At 35.3% G+C, this 22,020-nt stretch overlaps 1 protein-coding gene across 1 annotated transcript in view; it reads right to left on the reverse strand.

The window, feature by feature from the left end:
* LOC110109671 (dynamin-2A) overlaps nucleotides 1-22,020 on the reverse strand; it is a 73,266-nt gene that overhangs the window by 24,825 nt on the left and 26,421 nt on the right. Inside the window, exons 17-20 of the mRNA XM_028693962.1 lie at nucleotides 20,790-20,934; nucleotides 20,557-20,711; nucleotides 636-749; nucleotides 483-550 (exon numbers count right to left, since the gene is read on the reverse strand). Coding sequence (XP_028549795.1) covers nucleotides 483-550; nucleotides 636-749; nucleotides 20,557-20,711; nucleotides 20,790-20,934 — 482 coding nt within the window. The remainder of the gene's footprint in view (nucleotides 1-482; nucleotides 551-635; nucleotides 750-20,556; nucleotides 20,712-20,789; nucleotides 20,935-22,020) is intronic.

Genomic DNA, 22,020 nt, shown 5'->3' on the forward strand with positions numbered 1-22,020 from the left:
CGGAACTTATTTAGTTAAAACTCCCTCGCCGAATAGAAAAGAAAAGAGCGAGCAGAGGTCGGGGCCGAATTTTCAGAGCCCACAGTAAACTCAAATTTCAAGCTACTAAGTAATTGAATTTCTATGTTAAATTCCAAATGGCACATGTGGCAGCTTGGGAGACCATTCCAAACTTTTAAAAGGAGATTAGCAAATTCTTTTAACCAGCTATAAATAGTTTCATAAATCATCATGTTAAGATCTATTTAAAAAGGGTTGTGATATGTGGAGATCATGAAAAGATAAAGATTCAAGTCAATAAAGATATAAGAACTCGAAAAGAGTTGGAAGGTGTTGAAAATAATAATTTGGATAAATACATAAAATTGATAATGAACAACAGTAAAAAATTAATGTTGCCAAAGAAACAAAAAATTGATGCATCTAGGTTATATAAGTTTCTTGTATTCATACAATGCGTGCATGGGAATCAACAAACCAACCTCACTGAGCTATATAATTGATTCAGCATGTCTTCCTTTGCCTTTTCCACTTGACATAGCACAACAGCCTGCTCAATCAACCGAGATATTATAAAACTGAAAAAATACAGAAGATATTCTGCTCAGGCGGTTAATCTTGTGAAGAATATTTACCTTGGGAACATTCGCAGCAAGGCTGTTCAAAACAGCTTCCACATAACCACGGACCTCTTGAGACATCCATCTAAGTTCCTCTTCTGGGTCAGCAGGTCTCCTTGCCATTGTTTCCTAACACAAATGCTTATTTCAATTAAATTCTAACTCCTAATGAATAAAAACATAAAAGAAAAAAAATCAAAATGGTGCTTTTTTATTTTTTTTATTTTATTTTTTTATTTTTTTAAATCAAAATGATCCCTTGACTCTTTATGAAAAGCTCAAAATGGTCTTCAACTATATTAAATAACAATTTTGATACCTCAAGTCTTTAAAGAGGAACCAAAATAATCCATGGTGAGATTATTTTGGTTCCTATTTAAAGAGTTGAGGGACCAAAATGATCCTTTAATATAATTGAGAATCATTTTGGCACTCATAAAAAGTCAAGGGGCATTTTGATCATATTCTGAAAAACATAAGTACAAAATCAAATATTTTAACCAGTATATGGCATTAACTTTTCCAGTAGAAAATTGCCACGTGCATTTTCATGGGGAGAGCAATTTAATTCAACATTGTAATAAAAATTAGGAGCACAATTATCATGCAAATACCTGAAATTCAATTACATCAAGACAAAATATGTTAGTATGCAACATTATATCACGCATTATTATGGTATGTTGCAGCCAAATAAGGAAAAATATAATTTGTACGGACAGAAGTTATTGTCCTAAATTTTTCTCCCAATAACTCTATAAGCTAAATTGTTTGCATACATATTATTTTAACTCAAATAAAAGGCAGTCACTTGATTTATAAAGCTAAATTTCACACATTTTCAAAATATGCATCCCTTTTGTTGCCATTATGATTAATCATACCGTCGCAAATCTTTATATTAATTTTCTTTATGTAACATTGTACTCCTATTTCTGGTTAAATTCTAAAAAGGAGCATTATTTATATATAATTATACAAAAAAAAAATTAAAATATAATCGAACAAGGAGCAAAAATGTAAAATTTATTTGTATTTTTAGTGAAAATGAAAAATTAATTTGCGTTTTGATGTTTTTACTGAAAACTCAAGTTAATTTTGGGTCTTCATTGAAAACGAAAAATTCTGAAAATAAAATTCACGTTTTCCAACTTACCATCAATTTTCTTACAAGGAATTGTTAGGCTGCAATTAAGATTTATCTAAAGTAAGATTTATTGTTAGGCTGCGAGTATGATTTAACTTAGTAGGATTTAATAAATATGATAATAATTAAATTACTTTCTGAATCTTTCAATTAGTGTAAAATTTTGAAAGAGATTTGATATAATAAGTATTAAATTAATTTAAATTTAGATAAACTATAGTGAATCTAATTAAGCATCACACCAATTAATAATTAACATTTATTAACTAATAGAATACATCTTACAAAATAAATCAATTAAGAAAATAGACTTTAATTAATAGCTTACTTAACACATATTGTATTTATATATTGATATGTCTATGATAAAATTATTTGATCAGCACAAATCTTTAGGCAATATTTGAGTTGGAAACTTCTAGAATTAAATTTAGGAACATCCTAACACCAATTCAACAAAAATCAATGTCAAAGTAATAATATCTATGAAAAACCAATAACATTAAAAATGACCAAAATATGATTCAAACGAGCATATATATATATATATATATAATATATATATATATATATATATATATATCTCGACACATTCTCTTCCAACGCCTTCCCCATCGTACTAGTGTCATTCACGTGTTAACTAGTCTCCAGCTAGCTGTTCAAGTTTAGCAAAGTTATATGCTTGCTTATAGGTTTGAAAATGACATTCTCACTCTAAACCTAAACCCATAATGGCATTAGACATCACATTATATGATATTGATAAAACTTATTCAAACAATCTTGTCCAAACATAATAATATATGACAAAGTTTTGAACAAAAGCTTCAATTAAGGTTTAACACAGTAGCATAAAGTCTGATCAAATTTGGAACCTGCTAGAACAAGGGTTTGATCATGTTTTAAACAATGTTCAATCAAAGTTTGAGTGAGAAATTCAAATATGGTCGAACAAGATTCTATCATGAGGTGGAATAAGTTTGACTATGAGTGGGCTCTGAAAATTCTACGCGTTCTGGTCTCTCCGCACCAACACTTTTCTTGTTGTGACAGCGAGAGATCCAACGAGCTTAGTTTGGCATATTGGGTTTTAGATAAGACACTATCCAGAGATTTCGTCCTCATGTTAACCTCTGTTATGAAAAAAAAATGCATTACCTCTGTCGAACCCGCAAAAATCGCAGAAATCCCGCCGAGGCACTGTTCCTTCGTCGCTCTCACATCGCCTCCCATGAATCTTGCGAATCCCAACCTCGAACGTACCCCAACTGCGTCGTTTAATACGAATCGGGTTGAAGCCAAGGGGCTGCTCCTTCTGCTCTTCCCACACGCGAATCCCTGCAAGCTTCTGACCCCTTTCCTCCCACGATCTTCCAAGGTCAGAACCCACGACCTTGCTTCCATCGTCACTCCCGATCTCCATTGGAGCCGACGACCCCATCCCGACCTGTCGCTTCTTCGGCCCAGAGAGAGAGAAGAGAGAGAGAGAGAGAGAGAGAGAGAGAGAGGAGAAGAAAGAGCTCCTAAACTTTGCCCTACCTTGCCTCCCCCTCCGCCGACTTTGCTCCTTCGAAGACCTCCAGTGCCTCTCGGTTCGGAAGTCACGACATTCCTGATTGGGTAATAACAGAAGCTCGCTAGGTGTGAAGGTAACTTCTCCCTTTCGTCCGCTTTTTTTGGCCAAATCCCGTGAAAATGCCAAACAGAGAATGAAAGGGGAAAGGAGGGATTTTTTTTTTCATTATATAATTAGTATTTATAATTAATTATAGTTAATAATTTAATTATAATTAATTATTAATTAAGTATAGTTAACTAATAAATATGGTTAATCAATGATTAATTATAATTATTTGTTAATTATATTAATTATTAATTAATTATAATTGTAATTAATGAATTAATTATAATCAATTAATGATTACTGATTATAATTAATCATTATTATTTATAATTAGTTATTTATTAATTATAATTGTAATTAATTAATTGTTAATTAATTATAATTGATTATTATTGATTAATTAATTATAATTAACTATAATTAAAAAAGTGCTCCCCTCTCCTTCCCTCGATCCACGTACCAACACCGGCAACCCGCGAAGGTACGAATTTTCCAAAACTCAATTTCTCGTTCTCAAAGTTTGCTACTAACTAAAATCGCTCATGCACGCCTTTATTGCGCGCGGTGGGATGGGACCCCGGTGCGGCGCCTACGACAAGGCGAGTAATCACCTAAAACCCCTACTTCAATGTTCGTGGCCGACCGGAAAACCACCCATGCACGCCTTTATTGGCGTGATGGGATGGGACCTCGGGTGCGGCACCTACGGCGAGGCGGGTCACTCATAAGTACCCCGAGCGGGGGAAAGCAAACTATCTTTTTTAAACAAGTACGTCAAAGACCCCATGCACGCCTTTATGCGCGTGGTGGGAAGAAAGATCACGGCCGCGGTGTCCTAGTCCGAGGACAGCTACCATGCACGCCTTTATTGCGCGTGGTGGGAAAGGCCCAGTTTTTCCGTAGTTTTCCCCTAAACGGCGAGAGATGCCGGGAGGCTGCCGAAATTTTGGATGAAAACATACTGTAATCAGACCTGTTTGAACTCAAAAGAACAAGAACTTGGACTTGCAACAAATGACTTAAGCGACGCAAACATAAAGATTGCTAGAACTTGAAACTTGTACTTTAGACAGAATTGAACTCAAGTGAACTTGCAAAATAACAAGGACATGAATTGAACATTTGAACTCAAGCAAATACTTGAGTTGGGCTACAAAGAACTTGAATTTGAACTCGGACTCAGATTTGAACAGAATTTGAACAACATTTGGACAGCAGGGGACATAGAACTTGAGCTTGCTACTTGAACTCAAGCAAGAACTTGATTTAGACAACAAGACTTGAACTTTCAAGACCACATGGAATTGAACTTTAGAATTGACAAATATAAGATCAAAACGAAAGTACTAAAATCAAAGTGATAATGTTGGTCAACTATAAGCAAGTAAATACATAGAATCTTCAATGAACATTGCAAGTCGTCCATAAATGGTGGTAACTAGTATGAAACACTCACAATATTCATGCTAATGGAAAGGAATGGATAGTTGCAACAGGTATAAAGATATACATGCTCATGAATAACATGCAAGTGATGAGCTCATAATTGAATACAAATAAATAAACATAGAATTTGTATTGAATGAAAAAGGAATTTCAATATGGCATGCTCACAATCAACATGGCAAAGTCTTCAATCAACATCAAGATGCTATCACAGGAATACATATGGAATTTGTGGTAGAAAGGAAGACTTGCAATGACTATAGAATCTACGAACATCATTTACTCATAAATGATGATGAAGACTCATGCAATCAAATGTACCCAAGCTTGCAAGCAATGAAATTGATAAGGGCATGTAAGAAGATTGTAGTAATCTTTTCTACGCCCACCTAGGGACACTAACGAAAAGTATAAATAGTATAAGACAATGCAACTTGTCCACGAATGAGTATAGAAGACATGTTTACAATCAAGTACATGAAGAATGGTGAAAGAGACATCATGTCCGTAGCACATTCAAGGTACCTACCACTTGTTGTGGCAAAGACACTATAACATCTCCATGGTCGATAATTATCCAACATCAGTCAAATGCACCAGCCCTTTATAAGCAAGGATAGAAGATACATAATGAAGTACAAATATCCAAAGGTTGTAGAGTACTCGTTATACATACCACATGCTATTTGCAAGCAGAAGCAAATGAGATACGACAAGTGCAAAATATCTACAAGTCATTATAGAAGAGCTGTCGTACACCCGATGTGTCATCTGCAGGGTAAATACAGAAGGGAACTATAGCAGATACGAACTCTTACAAGATGTCGTAGAAGACCCGCTATATAACACATATTATTTACAAGCATCTATAAATGTAAGATAGGAGATTATTAGTACACTACGATCCACCTGCAAAAAAAAACAACGAGTAGTGCACGACAGTCTACTTGTACGAAGCTGCGAAAAACTCTATTCAGAAGCTGCTACGCCACGCCACCGGATCTGCAACACTCATACAAGAAGACAGAAGGCGACTACAAGCTGCGCGGGTCGATAAGCGAATTCAAGTTCGAACCCGATCCTTCTATGCGGATCAATAGGAGTCGACAAGGTTCGAACCATCAACTAAATATACGGTTGTGACGGCCGATATATTTATTTTAATACATTCATATTAGACCTTCAATGCCTATAATCAAGAGAACTCACTAATAAAGGTATAAAACCTACGAGAAACCCGATCCTTGGTCAACAGCTCGGCCGAGTCGACAAGGTTCAATCTATAAATGGAAAAGACCCTCACACCCCGATGATAGCCGTGTTGAATACAAATCTCAACCGGAGGGGTCCATTCCAAATAATTCAAAATGCCCACAAAAACCCATAAATCCCAAAATTCGAAAATCCAAAAAATATTTAAAATTAAAAAATCAAACCATTAAGCACTTAAAGAAAATACTCATTCACCCTCCACAATAATTTGTTGAGGTAGATAAATTAAAATTTACTTCAGCTCACAAAGAACTAGTGCCTAGTCGAAAATATTACTAGGATTCATTCTCAAACAATCTCCTGCCAGTAAGGACGTGGCACGTGTCCTCTAACCGGCGGTTTCGCTGCCAAATGGCACCGCAGGATAAACGGTTATGACCCGGGGCCCTCTAAACCGAGTGGTTTTGCCGCCAAATGGCACCACAAAATACCGGTTATGGCCAGAGCCAATACGCTTCTTAATGGCATCAAATCCTTGAGAAATGAATCAATAGGATATGACTGATAGGGCACAAAGCCCTTTGTTAGCTAAGGTGGATTCAAATTTGTCCCCTTAAACAAACATTCAACCCAGGTCTACAAGATCCCCTTGGACGAAGCAACCCATGGCTGCCGATAATGATCCTTCTGTCAGGTTGGATCAACTACCTCCTCTGACTAAGTAGACCAGGGACCACGATGGCCCGGGACGACGGAACCATTGGATCTTGATCGGGTCTATCATCCATTCCCCCAAAATTCGTTTTAAGATGGTGAAATTTTCAATTTTAAATATCAAACTTCCCAAATTCTCCAATATCCAAGCTCATGCCGCTGCTATATGTCAGATACTTCGTAAATATACGTATCTGATTGACAACTAGCCTTAATCGAAATTTCTCTCTCATTATCGGGAGGGGTAATTAACTATAGGGGCTTGCGCCTATAGGAAACCAGAACTCAAATCATAAAGCCCTCGCAAAATGAGGGCGAAATCTCTGGGTAGTATGTTATCTACAAACCCATCTGTCTTCCAAAATTTACCCCGAAGCTTAATTCCGTTAAAACTCCCTCGCCGAAGAAAAGCACACAGTAGCGGGCAGAGGCCGGGGCCAAATTGTCGGAGCCCACACCTCATTTTGTGAGGACTTTATGATATGAGTTTTGGTTTCCTATAGGCGCAAGCTCCAATAACAAGAGAGAACTTTTGATTAAGGCTAGTTGTTAAAGAGGTAGCATAGGTCGCAAATCCAGTGTATAATAGCAACAGTTTTAGTGTTTGAATTTGGGATATAGATTTTGAAGTTTGAGACTTAAAATTTATTACCATAAACTTAAAACTCGTGATGAGAGAATGAAGAAGAGCCTAATCACGATCCCATGGTTCTGTTGTCCCGGACTGCCATGGTCCCTGGTCTACTTATTCAAAGGAGGTAGTCGACCCAACTTGACAGAAGACACCTTATCAGCAGCCATGGGATGCTTCGTCTAAGAATACCTTATAGACCTGGGGTGGTATTTGTCTAAGTTGATAAATTTGAATCCACCTTAGCTGATAGAGGGCTTTATGCCTATCAAATATATCCTATGATTCATTACTCAAGGATTTGACGTTGTTAGGGAACATACAGGTTTTGATCATGATCGTAATATAATGGTGTCATTTTGTGGTAAAATCACGCAATCAGAGGGGACGTGTCATGTCTCTACTGGGAAGAGATTATTTGAGGATGAATCTTAGTAATACACCAGACACGGCATTCACTCTTTGTGAGCTGAGGTTAATTTCGAATTTATCACTCCCAACAAACGATTGTTAGAGATGGATGGATTTTAGTTTTAAAGTTTTTAGGTGATAGATTTAATTTTAGGGGTTTAGACTTTAATAGATTTAAAATTTGACCCCTTCGGTTGAGATTTTTTATCAACACAACCATCATCTGGGTGACGTTAAAGTCGCTGTACTATTTTTGTAGGAATTTGAAAGGCATTTCATTATTCAAGTCAGGTCAACTCCAATCATATACCTAGCCTTCCATGGCATTTGTAGGAATTTGAAAAGCAATGAGGAGGCCAGGGCCGAATTTTCGAAGCCCGCATGAATTAAGTTAACAAATATTCCACGCTTCACTCATACAGCTAGCCTTCCCCTGGCTTGGTCTTATGTGATAATATTAAAGCAGCAGCTGCTGAATCAAGCTTGGTATCATCTGATGTTAAAGCCCGAGATTCTGAGTTAATCATGCAGTTTCAAAGGGAAACAAGAGCTGGTTGATGTGAATTGTTCTCAATTTCTGGGGCGGGACCTGAGTTTGTGGGATTCAAGGAAGATAAAGACGTGACAGGGTTTTTTTTTTTCTTTTTTTTTATCATTCCGGGTATAATATGCGACATTGTTTTGGTTTATAAAATTTAGGGCTTCACTTGAAATTTCCGAATTCAACTCGACAAGTTCCCTTAGCTGCGCATGCTTATGCTCATTCATTTCTTCATTCACAGGAACAAGTACTTTTTTTTTTTTTTTTTCAACCATTGCTGAAGCACTTTCCAAAGACTTTTCATCTGCTGCTTCTATGCAGACATGCAAATCTATGTAGATATGCAAATTCTATGTGGACTTTCCAAAGACTTTTGCCAGAGCTTCCTGATCTCTCCGGGTTCTAAATGACAATTCTATCCGCTATCAATTTCCTCATGTTAGGATTGGCATACATATCATCTGAGATCATACGATCTTTGTCTTTTCTTCATCCAATCATCCAGCAAATCACCTGATCTTTTCTTCCTCTCTGAATTAGTTGCAGGTAAATTTAATCGGCAACCTTCACTACCATCTATTAGGAATTTATACAGGCCCTGGACAACACTTTTTCTGCCACCTCACATGGTTCCCTTTTATGTTTTCTGCTCAGCTCTTCTTCCTTTGATTGAGCAGGTTCATCACTACAAATCTGTTCAGTACGTTTATCTTCTGTATTTATTTATTTTTTTTTAGATTTGGGCACTAGTTTAGATTCTTCACCTATTCCTGCCGAATCTCTACTCACAGCAATAGCGATGCCATCATAGCTCCCCATTTCAGATAATTCTGGCAGCAACTTGGCTTATTTCCCCACAGTTTGATTTGAAATCTTTTCACTAATGTAATGTTGCTGGATCAATGTGATAGTACTTAGCGGATGATCCCGAGGTGCTTCATAGATCATCCATTTCCACTTCCTTTTGTACAAACGCCTCTTAAGCTATGCAAGGTGCACCCAAGAGGCTGCCAACGGAACAGCTTCTATAAAGGCTTTGTTTTCTTGTCACATTCATACAAGTTTTCCAGTGGAACTAATGGATGCCAATTTGATATTTAAGGCTAATTGCAATGCAAAAGAAACATCTATTCATCACAGTTTCCAATATGGCACCACAACGAAAATCCCTTTATATAATCTATAGTCATTTAGGAACATGAATTTCATTGTTGACAATTCTTTGGCATGGTAAGGTATTTGAATTATGATTTCGACATTCACATTTACTTTGCACCAAAGCAATGATCCCACAAATCAATGAAGTAGGCCATCTCATTAATCCATGAGATCAATGATACCTCCTCAATAATCCTACGGGTTATCCAATTGTAATTAACGGTATAGCTATTTTTAGTCCAGGATTTTGTATTTTCCCTATTAAAGGCTATCCAAGGATTGTTAGATTATACACACTGATGAAATCAAATACTCAACCAACTATCCAGTTCTTCTCAGCTTTTCACTTCAACAAGTAGCTGAAGCTCTTTGTTAGCACATGATGTTTCTCTATGGTCAAAAAATGGTTTAACTTAATTTTATAATGTCTAAATACTAACAAAGTGATTTGTTGATGCTATCAAGAATTTCTGTATTTTTTATTTGAACAATAGTATATTTTGTTTTCTATTTTATTTTATTTTCTTTTTAGCTATCCAATGATGGAAAAGCATCTAATGATCATAACTCGAGCAAACGTGGTGAAGCGACAAACTAAGAAATATGGTGTCCGCAAAAGCTATCCAAATCACGCCGACCAAAAGTTAAAATCACCTAAACAACATCCATTTGCAAAAGAAATAGCGTCAATGCTTTTGGAATGGCTAAAACAACTTGAATAAACAATCATATTGCTAGGGGTCATCGCGGGAATAAAAAAACTTAGACATGTAAAGTAACAATGTGATCCCGAATTATATGAGCAATGAGAATATGTAGAAACCTATGTTGCACGGATACGCCTATTTATGAGGCATGCTGTATTGGACACATGTCGGATATGGATACGCCTCCGATATGACAAGGATACGTGTCGAATACGGCTTTGTCGTGTCCAATTAAAATATTATTTAAATTTGATCGGATAAACACGTCCTATTAAAAAAAATAGAGCTGCAATTTGCCCTATTCATTTCGGCTATTCGCTCGATATCCCTATTTATTTATGCGGCTTAAACATTTCGGCGAGCTAGGTTTTTCGTTTCCGCACAGGTGTTCGTCTTCTTCATTATAGTCGGAGCGGCTTGACGATGCGAGCATAAAGGGGACGGGATCATCCTTCATCGACAAAGAGGGTTGAAGACCCGAGCATTAAAGCCGACAGAATCATTCGTCGACGGTGCGACTCGACAACACGAACAGTGAAGGCGATGTGAGCATTGAAGGTTCGTTTTCTTCATTCTTCATTTTCTTAATTGTAGGCTCGGTACCGAAACTCGATACTGCTCGGTACTTGGTACCGCTCGGTACCGCTCGGTACTGCTCGGTACCTCTCGGTACCGGAACTCGATATCGCTCGGTACTGCTCAGTACAGATGGGTATCAAATGGTACCAAATAGTATCGGTCAGGTCGAACTCCGCCAAGGGGCAGCACCCCCTTGTGGGGGCATAGGCGCAACATATCTACACTTTTAATTAAAAATTTTCATATTTTAAATTCATGTTAATTAATTTGTGTCAATCATTCGTAGTATAATGAGCTATAGTGGTGTAGGAATTGGGTCTACTGATGTTGAAGATAACAAACCTCTGTGGGGTTATGTGACAAAAATAGGTAAAACATCAGAAGGGAGTGGCAATATTGCATTCAAATGCAATTTTTGTAATGCCACGTACAAATAATCATATTATAAAGTGAAAGCTCATTTGTTGAAGATTAGTGGTCATGAAATTAAAGTATGCTTGAATATAAGCTCATCACAAATGGCTGAATTGCAAAGAAAAATCAGTGAAGCTAAGCAAAGGAGTAAAAAAGAGCTTCCAAAACATATTCCACTTCCATGCACTCATGCTTCATATCCTTCATCATCTTCTTCAATTAGAAGTGATGACAGTACTGTTAATAAGGGGCCTTTTCGGATGGAGGGATTTGAACCAAAAAGAAGAAAACATGTTATAGATAGTGCTTTGGAAAAAGCATTTAATTTACAAATGAGATAACAACTAGATGGGGAAATGGCTAGAATATTTTACTCAGCTAGACTTCCTTTTAACCTAGCAAGGAATTCACATTACAAGAATGCATTTACCTATGCATGCAATAATAATCTTGCAGGATACATGCCACCTAGATATAATGTCATTAGAACGAAGTTGTTGCAAAGAGAGAGGGATAATAATGAGAAGTTGATCGAGCCTACTAGACGAGTTTGGAAGAAAAAAGGAATTACTTTGGTTCGTGATGGGTGAAAAAAGGAATTACTTTGGTTTGTGATGGTGGACAGATCCACAAAGAAGATCACTTATCAACTTCATGTCTATAACAGGGAGCTATCATAGGTTTATCAATGTTGTAAACCGTGAAAGACAATACAAGGATAAGTTCTTCATTTCTAATTTAATCAAAGAAGTTATCATGATGGTGGGGCCTTCAAACATCATCCAGGTCATTACTGATAATGCATCTGTTTGTAGAGTTGCAGGTCTATTTGTAGAGCAAGCCTATCCTCATATTTTCTGAACACCATGTGTTGTGCATACGCTTAATCTTGCCTTGAAGAACATTTGTGCAGTTAAGAATGCAGAGGCAAATGAAATCACCTACAATGAATGTCATTGAATAACAGTTATTGCTTGAGATGCAGTTGTAATTAAGAATTTTATTATAAATCACTCCATGAGACTCTCTATGTTCAATGATTTCTCTAATTTGAAGATGCTTGCAGTTGCTGAAACTCGGTTTGCCTCGACCATAGTGATGTTGAGAAGATTCAAAAAAATAAAAAATGCTCTTCAAGCTAATGGTGATCAGTGACAAATGATCTTGTTATAGGGAAGATGATATTGGAAAGGCTAGATATATAAAGGAGAAGCTTTTAGATGATTTATGGTGGGATGAGATTGAATACATCATAAATTTCACAAATCCAATTTATGAAATGTTGAGAGTAGCTAATATGAATAAGTCTTGTTTACATATCATTTATGAGATGTGGGATTCAATGCTTATCAAAGTAAAGGAAATTATATATAGACATGAGAGGAAGGCACTTCATGAAGACTTAAACTTCTGGGATATTATTTATGCTATTCTAGAAGATAGGTGGAGCAAAAGTAATACACATTTACATTGCTTGGCTCGCTCAATAAATCCCAAGTAAATTTCAACATTTTTTAATATTAATTCACAATTTGTTGTTTAGTAATTTCATTATTTTTTTCATTATTTCATTTTAATATTTTTTGAAGATATTCAACTAAAGAATGACTTTAAGAGGATCCTTTAAGAGTTTTTTCCACATAAAGATTTAAAAATTTCAAATATGAAGAAGATATGTTTGAAGCGTTATTTTCCAAATGAGGTGAGAAGAAGTGTCACTATTGAGCATGCTAAATTTTTTTGTCATTTAGAGGACTTTGGTGACCAAGAATCATTGCATGATAGGTGGAGAATTGAACCAAAAATGTGGTGGATTATATATGGAGCTTCAGCATCTCTACTTCAAACAATCGCCATAAAATTGCTTGGCCAAGTTTCATCTTCATCTTGTTATGAAAGAAATTGGAGCACATACTCGTTCATTCAATCAATGAAGAGAAATAAAATTACTCCACAACAGGCTGAAAATTTAGTTTATGTGCATACAAATCTTCGGCTTCTCTCAAGGAAAACTCCAACTTATATGGAAGGAGACAACAGGATGTGGGATGTTGCTGGAGATGGATTTGAACCTCTTGAGGATATGGGAATATTAGAAATTGCTAATCTTTCACTTGATGAGCTTGAATTAGAAGCTATGATATTTATTGAAGATGATATAGAAACTCAAAGACAAACCACTGAAGAAGTTAATCATATCATTCCTTCTATTGAATAGTTGAAATTTCATTTGCTTGACAATTTAACTTCTTGTTTTTTTTTGTTGTACTAAACATTTAAATATTTAAAGCTTAATTTTATTTTAATTTTTTTTTGTCATTTCAAATATTACACTTTGATTATTTTCTTAATTTTTATGTATTATTTATATATTATAATGACGTATCCGCGCCGTATCAGTGCAACATAGGTAGAAACAAACAAACAAATAATAATAATAATAACAAAATCAATCAATTAATCAAATTAAAAAAAATAACTTTATCCCACTAAACTATCTCCCCCATACCTCTAGATAATTACACTCATAACTCCAGCACGTTCAGCACGAAACTCAGGTCATCACTCTTAAATCAAAATTTATCTCAATCCCTCACAACCTCCTAAATCAAAATTTCTCTTGATCCCTCACAACCGCAGATCTCCTTCCCTTCATGCGAGACCCCAGATCGAAGCAACACTACCATAACTCGTCACCCGTAACCCATCACCCTCACACTCATGATTGATGCACGTGCAGTCTCTCATGCCTCACTGCACCTTCTCGTCTTCACCCAGGCCAAACCATCCAGCCGCCTAGCAGGCACCTTATGCCAACAACAGTTGCTTGCAACAGCCAGGTCATGCGGCTGACCGCCCCTAGGCCACCCTAGATGTTGGCCAACCTCGCCAGATTATCTCTCTTTCTTCCTATTTTTCTTCAACTTCTTCACGCTCCTCCACTTCTTGTTTCATCTCTATCTCTTTCTCTCCATAAAATTGAGGGAGAACCTTCATCCTCCCTCAACCTCTACAAGGCACTTCTTCCTCTCCTTCTGCATGATCTTCCTCCATCTCCCTCTCCAAAGATAGGGCAATAAAATAAACAAAAAAGAGTGAAGCAAAATTATATATATATATATATGTGTGTGTGTGTGTGTGTGTGTGTGTGTGTGTGTAACAACAATACTTTATCCCACTGTGGGATCGACTACATAAATCCTTTTTCTCCATTGTGTACTGTTAAGATGCAAATTCACATCTAAATCTAATAAATAAAGGTCATTTCTAATATTTTCTAACAAAGTCTTTTAGGTCTGCCTCTACATTTTTTAACATAAATCAAATCTAATACATCAACTTTCCTAACTGAGACATCGAAAGGCCGCCATTTTCTGTGAACAAACCATCTAAGGCGACTCTCTCTAATCTTATCTTCCACTAGAGCTACTCCAACCTTTTCATATATATGCTCATTCTATATCCTGTCTCTAAGAGTAAAGTCACTCATCCACTTGAGCATCCTCTTCTCCGTAACACATAAAGCATTGTAGGTCTACTGCCATCTTATAAAATTTTACCTTAAGTTTGAGAGGGACTATTCTATCACACAACAAGTCCGATGCATTCCTCCACTTCAACCATCTGAATTGAATTCTACTAATATTATCCCCATCAATTTCACCATCACTCTGAACAATAGACCCAAGATATCTAAAATGTGTACACTTATTAATGACTAGATAGCCAAATATCACACTCCCCCACTAGATCTATTATTACTAAATTTACACTCCATATATTCAGTTTTAGATCTACTCAAATGAAAACCTTTAGACTCTAAAGTTGACCTCCATAATTCAACTTTACCTTCAACTCCCTCTCTAATCAACAAGAAGAATATCATCAGAAAAAAGCATACACCAGGGTACAACCTCTTGCAAATGTTTAGTGAGAACATCCATGATTAAAGCAAAAAAGATATGGGCTTAAGGCTGATCCTTAATGTAATCCAGCTGAAATAGAAAAATATTTGGTCAAACCACCTTTTGTTTGAACACAAGTAACAACTTTTGCATACATATCCTTAATGACTTAAATATAAGCATTATTAACCCCTTTCTTATGTAGAACTATCCATAACACTTCTCTTAGAACTTTATCATATGCTTTCTCTAAATCAATAAAAATCGTATGTAGATCCTCCTTATTCTCTATACTTCTCCATCAAACCTCTCAATAAATGTATAGCTTTCATAGTAGTTCTACCTAGCATGAATCCAAATTGGTTTTAAGAAACATTAGTGTCATGCTGCAACCTATACTCCATAACTCTCTTCCATAATTTTAAAGTATGACACATTAACTTAGTCCCTCTATAATTCGCACGATCTTATGCATAAGCTTAATTGTTAAAAATAGGAATCAACAAACTCATTCTCCATTCATTTGGCATCTTTTGCCTTCAAAATAATATTAAGAAATTTAGTAATCCAAGAAATTCATTCATCTCCTAAGCATTTTCATACCTCTATTGGAATATCATCAGGTCCAAAAGCTTTTCCATGCTTCATTTTCTTTAAGTCTCTTAACATCAGTTTTATTAATACGTTGATAAAAACAAAAAAAATTATTTTCACTTAGGGTGCTAAGGCCACTAAAGTCAATCACATTCTTACAATCTTCATTAAAAAGTTTAGCAAAATATCTCATCCACCTTTGTTGAATATCTTCTTATAATAAAAGTACTTTTTGATCATCATCCTTAATACGCTTCACTTGAACTAAATCCTTACTACTCTTATCACATTATTTAGCTAACATATACATATATCTTTCGCCCTCCTTAGCATCTAATCTATTACATAAATCGTTAAAAGCTAAAATCTTTATATGACATATTGCATTCTCAGACTCCTTATGGGTCTTTGTATATATATTTCCTAGTTATCAGAATTTGTATAACTAAACTCATTTTTATAACAAATCCTCTTATATTTTATCTTTTCTTGCACATTTTAATTTCACCACCAATTATTTTTCTATTAGTAGCTTGTTTCTCTGATACTCCAAGCATATCTTTCGCAATATTCTTAATATTACTAGCTATTTTTTTCACAAAAAATTAGCTTCCTTATGCACAGACAAAATCTTAAGATCTAAAATCTTCCTCTCAAAAATATTTTTGTTAATAATTTTTAGATGCCCCCATCTAAGCCTAAGAACGATTTACTTTATTTTTTTTGTCCCTTCATCTTAAAGTCTAAAACTAATAAGCAATGTTGGGTACATAAACTTTCACTCGGAATAACTTTACAATCTTTGCAATCTAAACGACTATTTTTCTTATAAGAAAATAATCAATATGAATTTTACTTTATCCATTCTTATAAGTAATAAGATGTTCACCTTTTTCTTAAATAAGGTATTAGCAATTGCAAAATCATAGGCCAAAGAAAAATATAATATGATCTTACTATCTTCATTAGTCGCTCCAAAGCCATAGCCACCATGAATTTTCAAAATCATCTACCTCTCTACCAACATGTCAATTTAAATCTCCTCTAATAAAAACTCTTTTTTCAAGAAGTATCATTTGTATTAATTCTTATAGGTCATTCCAAAATTTTAATTTTAAACGCATATCTAAACCTACTTGAAGAGCATAAGTGCTTATAATATTAATAATCTTAGCATCAACAACAATCTTTAAAGCTATAATTCTATCTCTAATTCTATTAATTTTTACAATATTATCTTTCAAAATCTTATCTATAATCACACCTACATTATTTCTAGTAAGACTCATACCAGAATATCATAGTTTAAATTCAAAATTATCAATCCCCTTAGCCTTCTCTCCAACCCATTTAATTTCTTGAATGCATAGAATACTTATCTTTCTATGAATAATAATATTTATTAACTTTATTAATTTGCATGTAAGTGAACTTATATAAAAATACATTATCACCCATATATATATATATATATATACCTATCCTAATTTTAGTTTCATGGACTAGCTTCTTTGCCCACATCTGTTCATGATGTGGGAACCATTGTCTATTTAACACTGCACCCGGGTATATATATATTGGCTCATCACCGTGGTCATCGTAATCAAACACTCGCCATGCATGAAGGCATACCTCACTCTTTTTTTCTTGCTTCAACAACATGTTTGATTGATCTTAATCTAGCCATGAAGAACAAGAATCATATGAAGACCCTGCATCCGTTCTACCTTTGATTCGATCAAAAAGAACAAGATTATATGACGACCCTACATCCACTGTATATTTGATCCAGAAGGGGAAAATAAGATTATACAAATAGCACACGCCCTTTGTATCTTTGATCCAGCTAGGAAGACTAAAAGTGTCAAAATTTTAACTAATAGGAGGCCACTTCTTAAAAATCTGAGAAAGAAACAAAATCTGATATGTAAATTACATAACTTCTTGTCCAAATTACATTGCTAAATGCCATGAACGTCTCTCATGGCACCCTATGGATGTACGAGCAAACAAAATAAACTTTATCAAAATTATAAATTCATAACAAAATAGAGTTCTTAGAAAATACACGCATGCATATTAAAATTGGTGTAAGAAAGCCGAGGAGGTAGGAATAATCTCAATCACGTCAGAGAATTAGAATTTACCTTAAAAATTCATTTGATTTCTAATAATGATGGAAAATGCTAGAAAATAAGAACTAATCCTGAATTTCTACAAATGTTTGAAATTATAAAGAAATTGCACATAAAATATATATGTTAGTATTATACAAAAGAAGTTATAAAGTGCATCAATTAAATAAGACAAATGCTTATAGTTTGACTCGATCGATTAGATCAATAAGCCAAGGACCAAAGATTAAACTCACTAGCTCCTAGTGGATGCAAGGGCCGTCATGAAATGTTGTCAATCGGTACACTTTGTATAACATGTAAGATTGTAAGCATATTTTAAAAAAATAAAAAATTCAAGGCAAGGAACAGTTTGTGCTATATACCTAAAACTTGGGTCAATTAATTAGAGCCATCCAGCATCTCTTAATAAATTAAAGCTATTGATATTCCAACTTAAAACGCAGAATTACTATTATTTAAACTTGGGCATTCCAATGGAAATGAGCTCCATGTAAGACCCATAATTTAGGCAACTCACAAGTAGAGCAGTAAGTCCTAACCTAATTAAATTTGAGCCTTCAAATGAATGTAAGCTCCCTTTTAAACAAATTTGGACCTTTCAATGGATGCAAACCCCCCTTTTAAACAAATTGGAGCCTTTCAATGGATGTAAGCCCCTTTTTAAATACAATCTAGCCTCTCGATGAATGTAAGCCCCCTTTTAAACCAATTCAGGCCTTCCAATGGATTTAACAACATCCTAATTAAATCCTTCGAGCATTTCAATAGATGTAAGCTGCAAATCAATTTAGGATTTCTAATGGATGAAACCCCCTATTCAAATCAAATTCAACCAGCTCATACGCTAACAAGCCAACCAAATCTATTAATACCAAAATATTAATATACTAAAATCTATATACAACCACCTTAGTCTATTCGGGATCCCTGAAAGGAGACAACCCATGACTGTTAATCAGTTTCTTTAGACATTATGGCTTCTTTTCCTTTAATGTTAGTAGACTAAGGTCGCTAGTATTCCCACGATGACGGAATCATAGGATCTTGATCGGGCCTACCTCCAACCCCACAAGCATCTCCTATTAATTCAAATAGATCTCAAAGTACTAAGCGTAATTTTAAAATTGTTTCAATGTAACAATCCTTAATAAGGAGTGTCCTTCCACGAGTGAGAGAAAATCAACTATGACAGTTTGCATTCATATGAGGTTTAAATTTCACATTTAAATAAACCCTGACATAAATATCGAGGGAAATCATGTTAATTAAAAAAGTAATCTACCTTATGAAGAATGGAATCCTTACTTCGAAGGCGGTGTTTGAGAGCCTTTTTTCTTGAGCGAACATGATGGTAGCTATCTTACAAAAATAAAATAAATATATAGATCTCTTTCTAACTATATGTATATGTAAATAGATAGATAAAAAATATCTTACAAAAACAAGACATAAATATTAGGGTTTCACACTATAAAAGAGAAAGCATAGATTCTAAATCATATCAAAAAAAGAAAATCAAACATAAGTAATATAGCAAATCAGGAAATCATGAAGAAGTCCAAAGAAAGCATCATGGAGAAGGACAAGGCCCATTTACAGGATCACAAGCAAAAACTCAAAGAACCCAAGACGTAACAAAGATATTAAAACAATTTAACTTGGCAAATAAATTATAATTGAATTCCATTTATGCTTAAATTATAATTGTTGTTGAATTACATTTATAAATTTTAAATTTTATTTTTATTGAAAATTTATCAAATTGAATTTTAAATATTGTATTTTGAATTTAAAGAGTTGGTAGAATGTATTGTAATTCATTTTGCCTGGTTGAGTGGCCGGCAAACCCCTCCCATCAACGGGAATTAAGAAATCCACCCCGCAACCCCAAAATCCCTTTTCAATTCATGGCATGGAGAGATTCATGTATAGTTTTAAACACTCCTTATGTTTTGAAATGAAGTAAGTTTAGGCGGATTCAAAGAAAATTGGAGACTTGTCCCGTTGTCCGTCTTGGCTTTTTGTCTTGGTGGTCAGATGTAGGGATTCAGCTTAGTGGGTAAGTTAGTTATACTCGTCCTACCCTCTACCTCTTTCTTCCAACATCCAAGGCAACCATTTCTCACTTCCATCCATTCCACAAAGCATTATTCACCCTCTCCAATCCCCCACACCACATGGAGACTGTTCCAAGCTCTCAGCCTCCCACCTCCTTCAAGGGGCCTTAGTATGTGGAAACCAACAACAATACCAATTTCCATTTCAACCACTTCACCCCAGCTCCAGAACTCATTCTTACTTCCTGTCCTATCTTTCCACATGTCATTCCAACTATTAAACTTACATTAACCTCCAACAAAAGAATTCTAAAACCTAACTAATTGGTTCTCAAGTTTTGGCCATTCAAGTGCACATCATCTACCACATTATTCCCAGTCCATCTACACATTATTCCCCATCATACACAACCATCTTCACACCTTTCAAGTCCTGGCTGCCACCAGTTCAAGGGATACACCAATAAGCACCTAATTCTGAGACAGATGTAAACAATTCTATGTTGCTTTCTTTTCAATCAGTCATCAGTTTAAAAATATAAACAGGAAAAATGCTCAATTAACGAAAAAGATTGAATTCCACAAATAAAAATAATAATAGAAGTTCCTCAAAAAAATGCAATTAAACACAGATAACAATGAATAGATCAATACTCACTAGTGAGCCATCTGAATGACTTTGTCTCAAAGATCCAACATCAGAACCTGGCAGATTCTTGGGAGCAGTTCCCTTATAAGCAACTTTTCTAATCTTATTCATCCATTCAACTTTGTCACCCACGCTCTCAGCCTTCAGCAGCACAGCACTGTGAGCTGTAACAAAAATAAATCTATCATAATAAATGCTAAAATATCACCGAAACAAATAGTAAAAAATTAATGAATATAAACCTTTCAAAACAGTTTTGTATGGAACTTTGCTGGTTATCTTGAACACAAGGGCTGAACTTTTAGAATCTGGTCCATTTGCCTTTTTGGAGTCTTTCAAACTTTTAACGGTTTCTTCTTCATCGGGCACCTCATCAATGTTGCACTCCTGTAGAATTGAAGTACCAGTCCTAAGATTAATTTACATTTACAAAGTTATTTTAATGATTCCAGGTACCAGATATAAACATATAATTAGATAATAAACAGACTGGAAGATAAAAAGTTGTCTATTTATCAGCTTGGTAAGAAATTTATCATGAAGAAGATAGACCAAATCCTAAATTTTGGGTTTTGACTTCCCTTGGACTTGCTAGCTCATTAATATTTTGAGTTGGAAGTTAGCTCATTATGAGTTGTTTTTAGTTCATTTATTGAACTAAAAAGGTAACTCATTATTATTTGGAGTTGGCCCTTTCTCTTCCCCATATTTCCTCTTGGCTTTTGATTTCCCGTGACTTGCCTCTTCTCCTTCCCTTTGTCTATTCATTTTCTTGTGCCGGATGTTTTCCCGTGCCTTGTCCCTTGGTTTCCCGTGGCTGGCTGTTTTCCCATGCTTTGTCCCTTGGTTTCCCGTGGCTGGCTGTTGGTTTCCTGCGCTGGGTGGTTTTCCAGTGCCTTTGCCCCTTTGGTTCTTGCGGCTGGCTGCTTGGTTCTACAGCTGGCTGCTCGGTTGTCGGTTCTATGGCTTTTCTGCTTGGTTCCAGTGGGCTTCCTTCTCTGTTTTGCTGTACCGTTTGCGGCTGCTGTGTTGTGGCTTTTGGCCTTCCATTTCCTATTTTTAATTAAGGTATTAAGTATATTTTTTGGGGCTGTTTAACTGCCTTCTTTTGCCTACATATAGAAGTTGTTTTGGATGGTTAAGAGAGGTGAAAATGCAATTTTTGGAGTAAGAAAACCTGAGGGTTTTTTGGAAAAGCTTGAGAGCTTTGTCCATTTCTTCTTCTTCCTTCTAGGACAGCTTGCGAGCTTCTCCTCTTTCATCTCGGCCTCTTATTCCTTCTTCTCTTCGCAAGATCGACATCATCAGTATCTTTCGTCTCAAGGAATGCAAGTTTAGGATTTTATGTCAAAGTTTGTATGCGTCATTAGTATGTGTTGTTTGTAAGTCCTTTTATAATAGTAAAGTTGTATTTTGTCTATTTCTTGTAATTTCTTTATCCTAGTAAGGTCATATTTTTCTAGCAAAAAAATT

This window comes from Dendrobium catenatum, unplaced genomic scaffold (genome assembly GCF_001605985.2).
Source record: "Dendrobium catenatum unplaced genomic scaffold, ASM160598v2 fragScaff_scaffold_390, whole genome shotgun sequence".
Lineage (NCBI taxonomy): Eukaryota > Viridiplantae > Streptophyta > Magnoliopsida > Asparagales > Orchidaceae > Dendrobium > Dendrobium catenatum.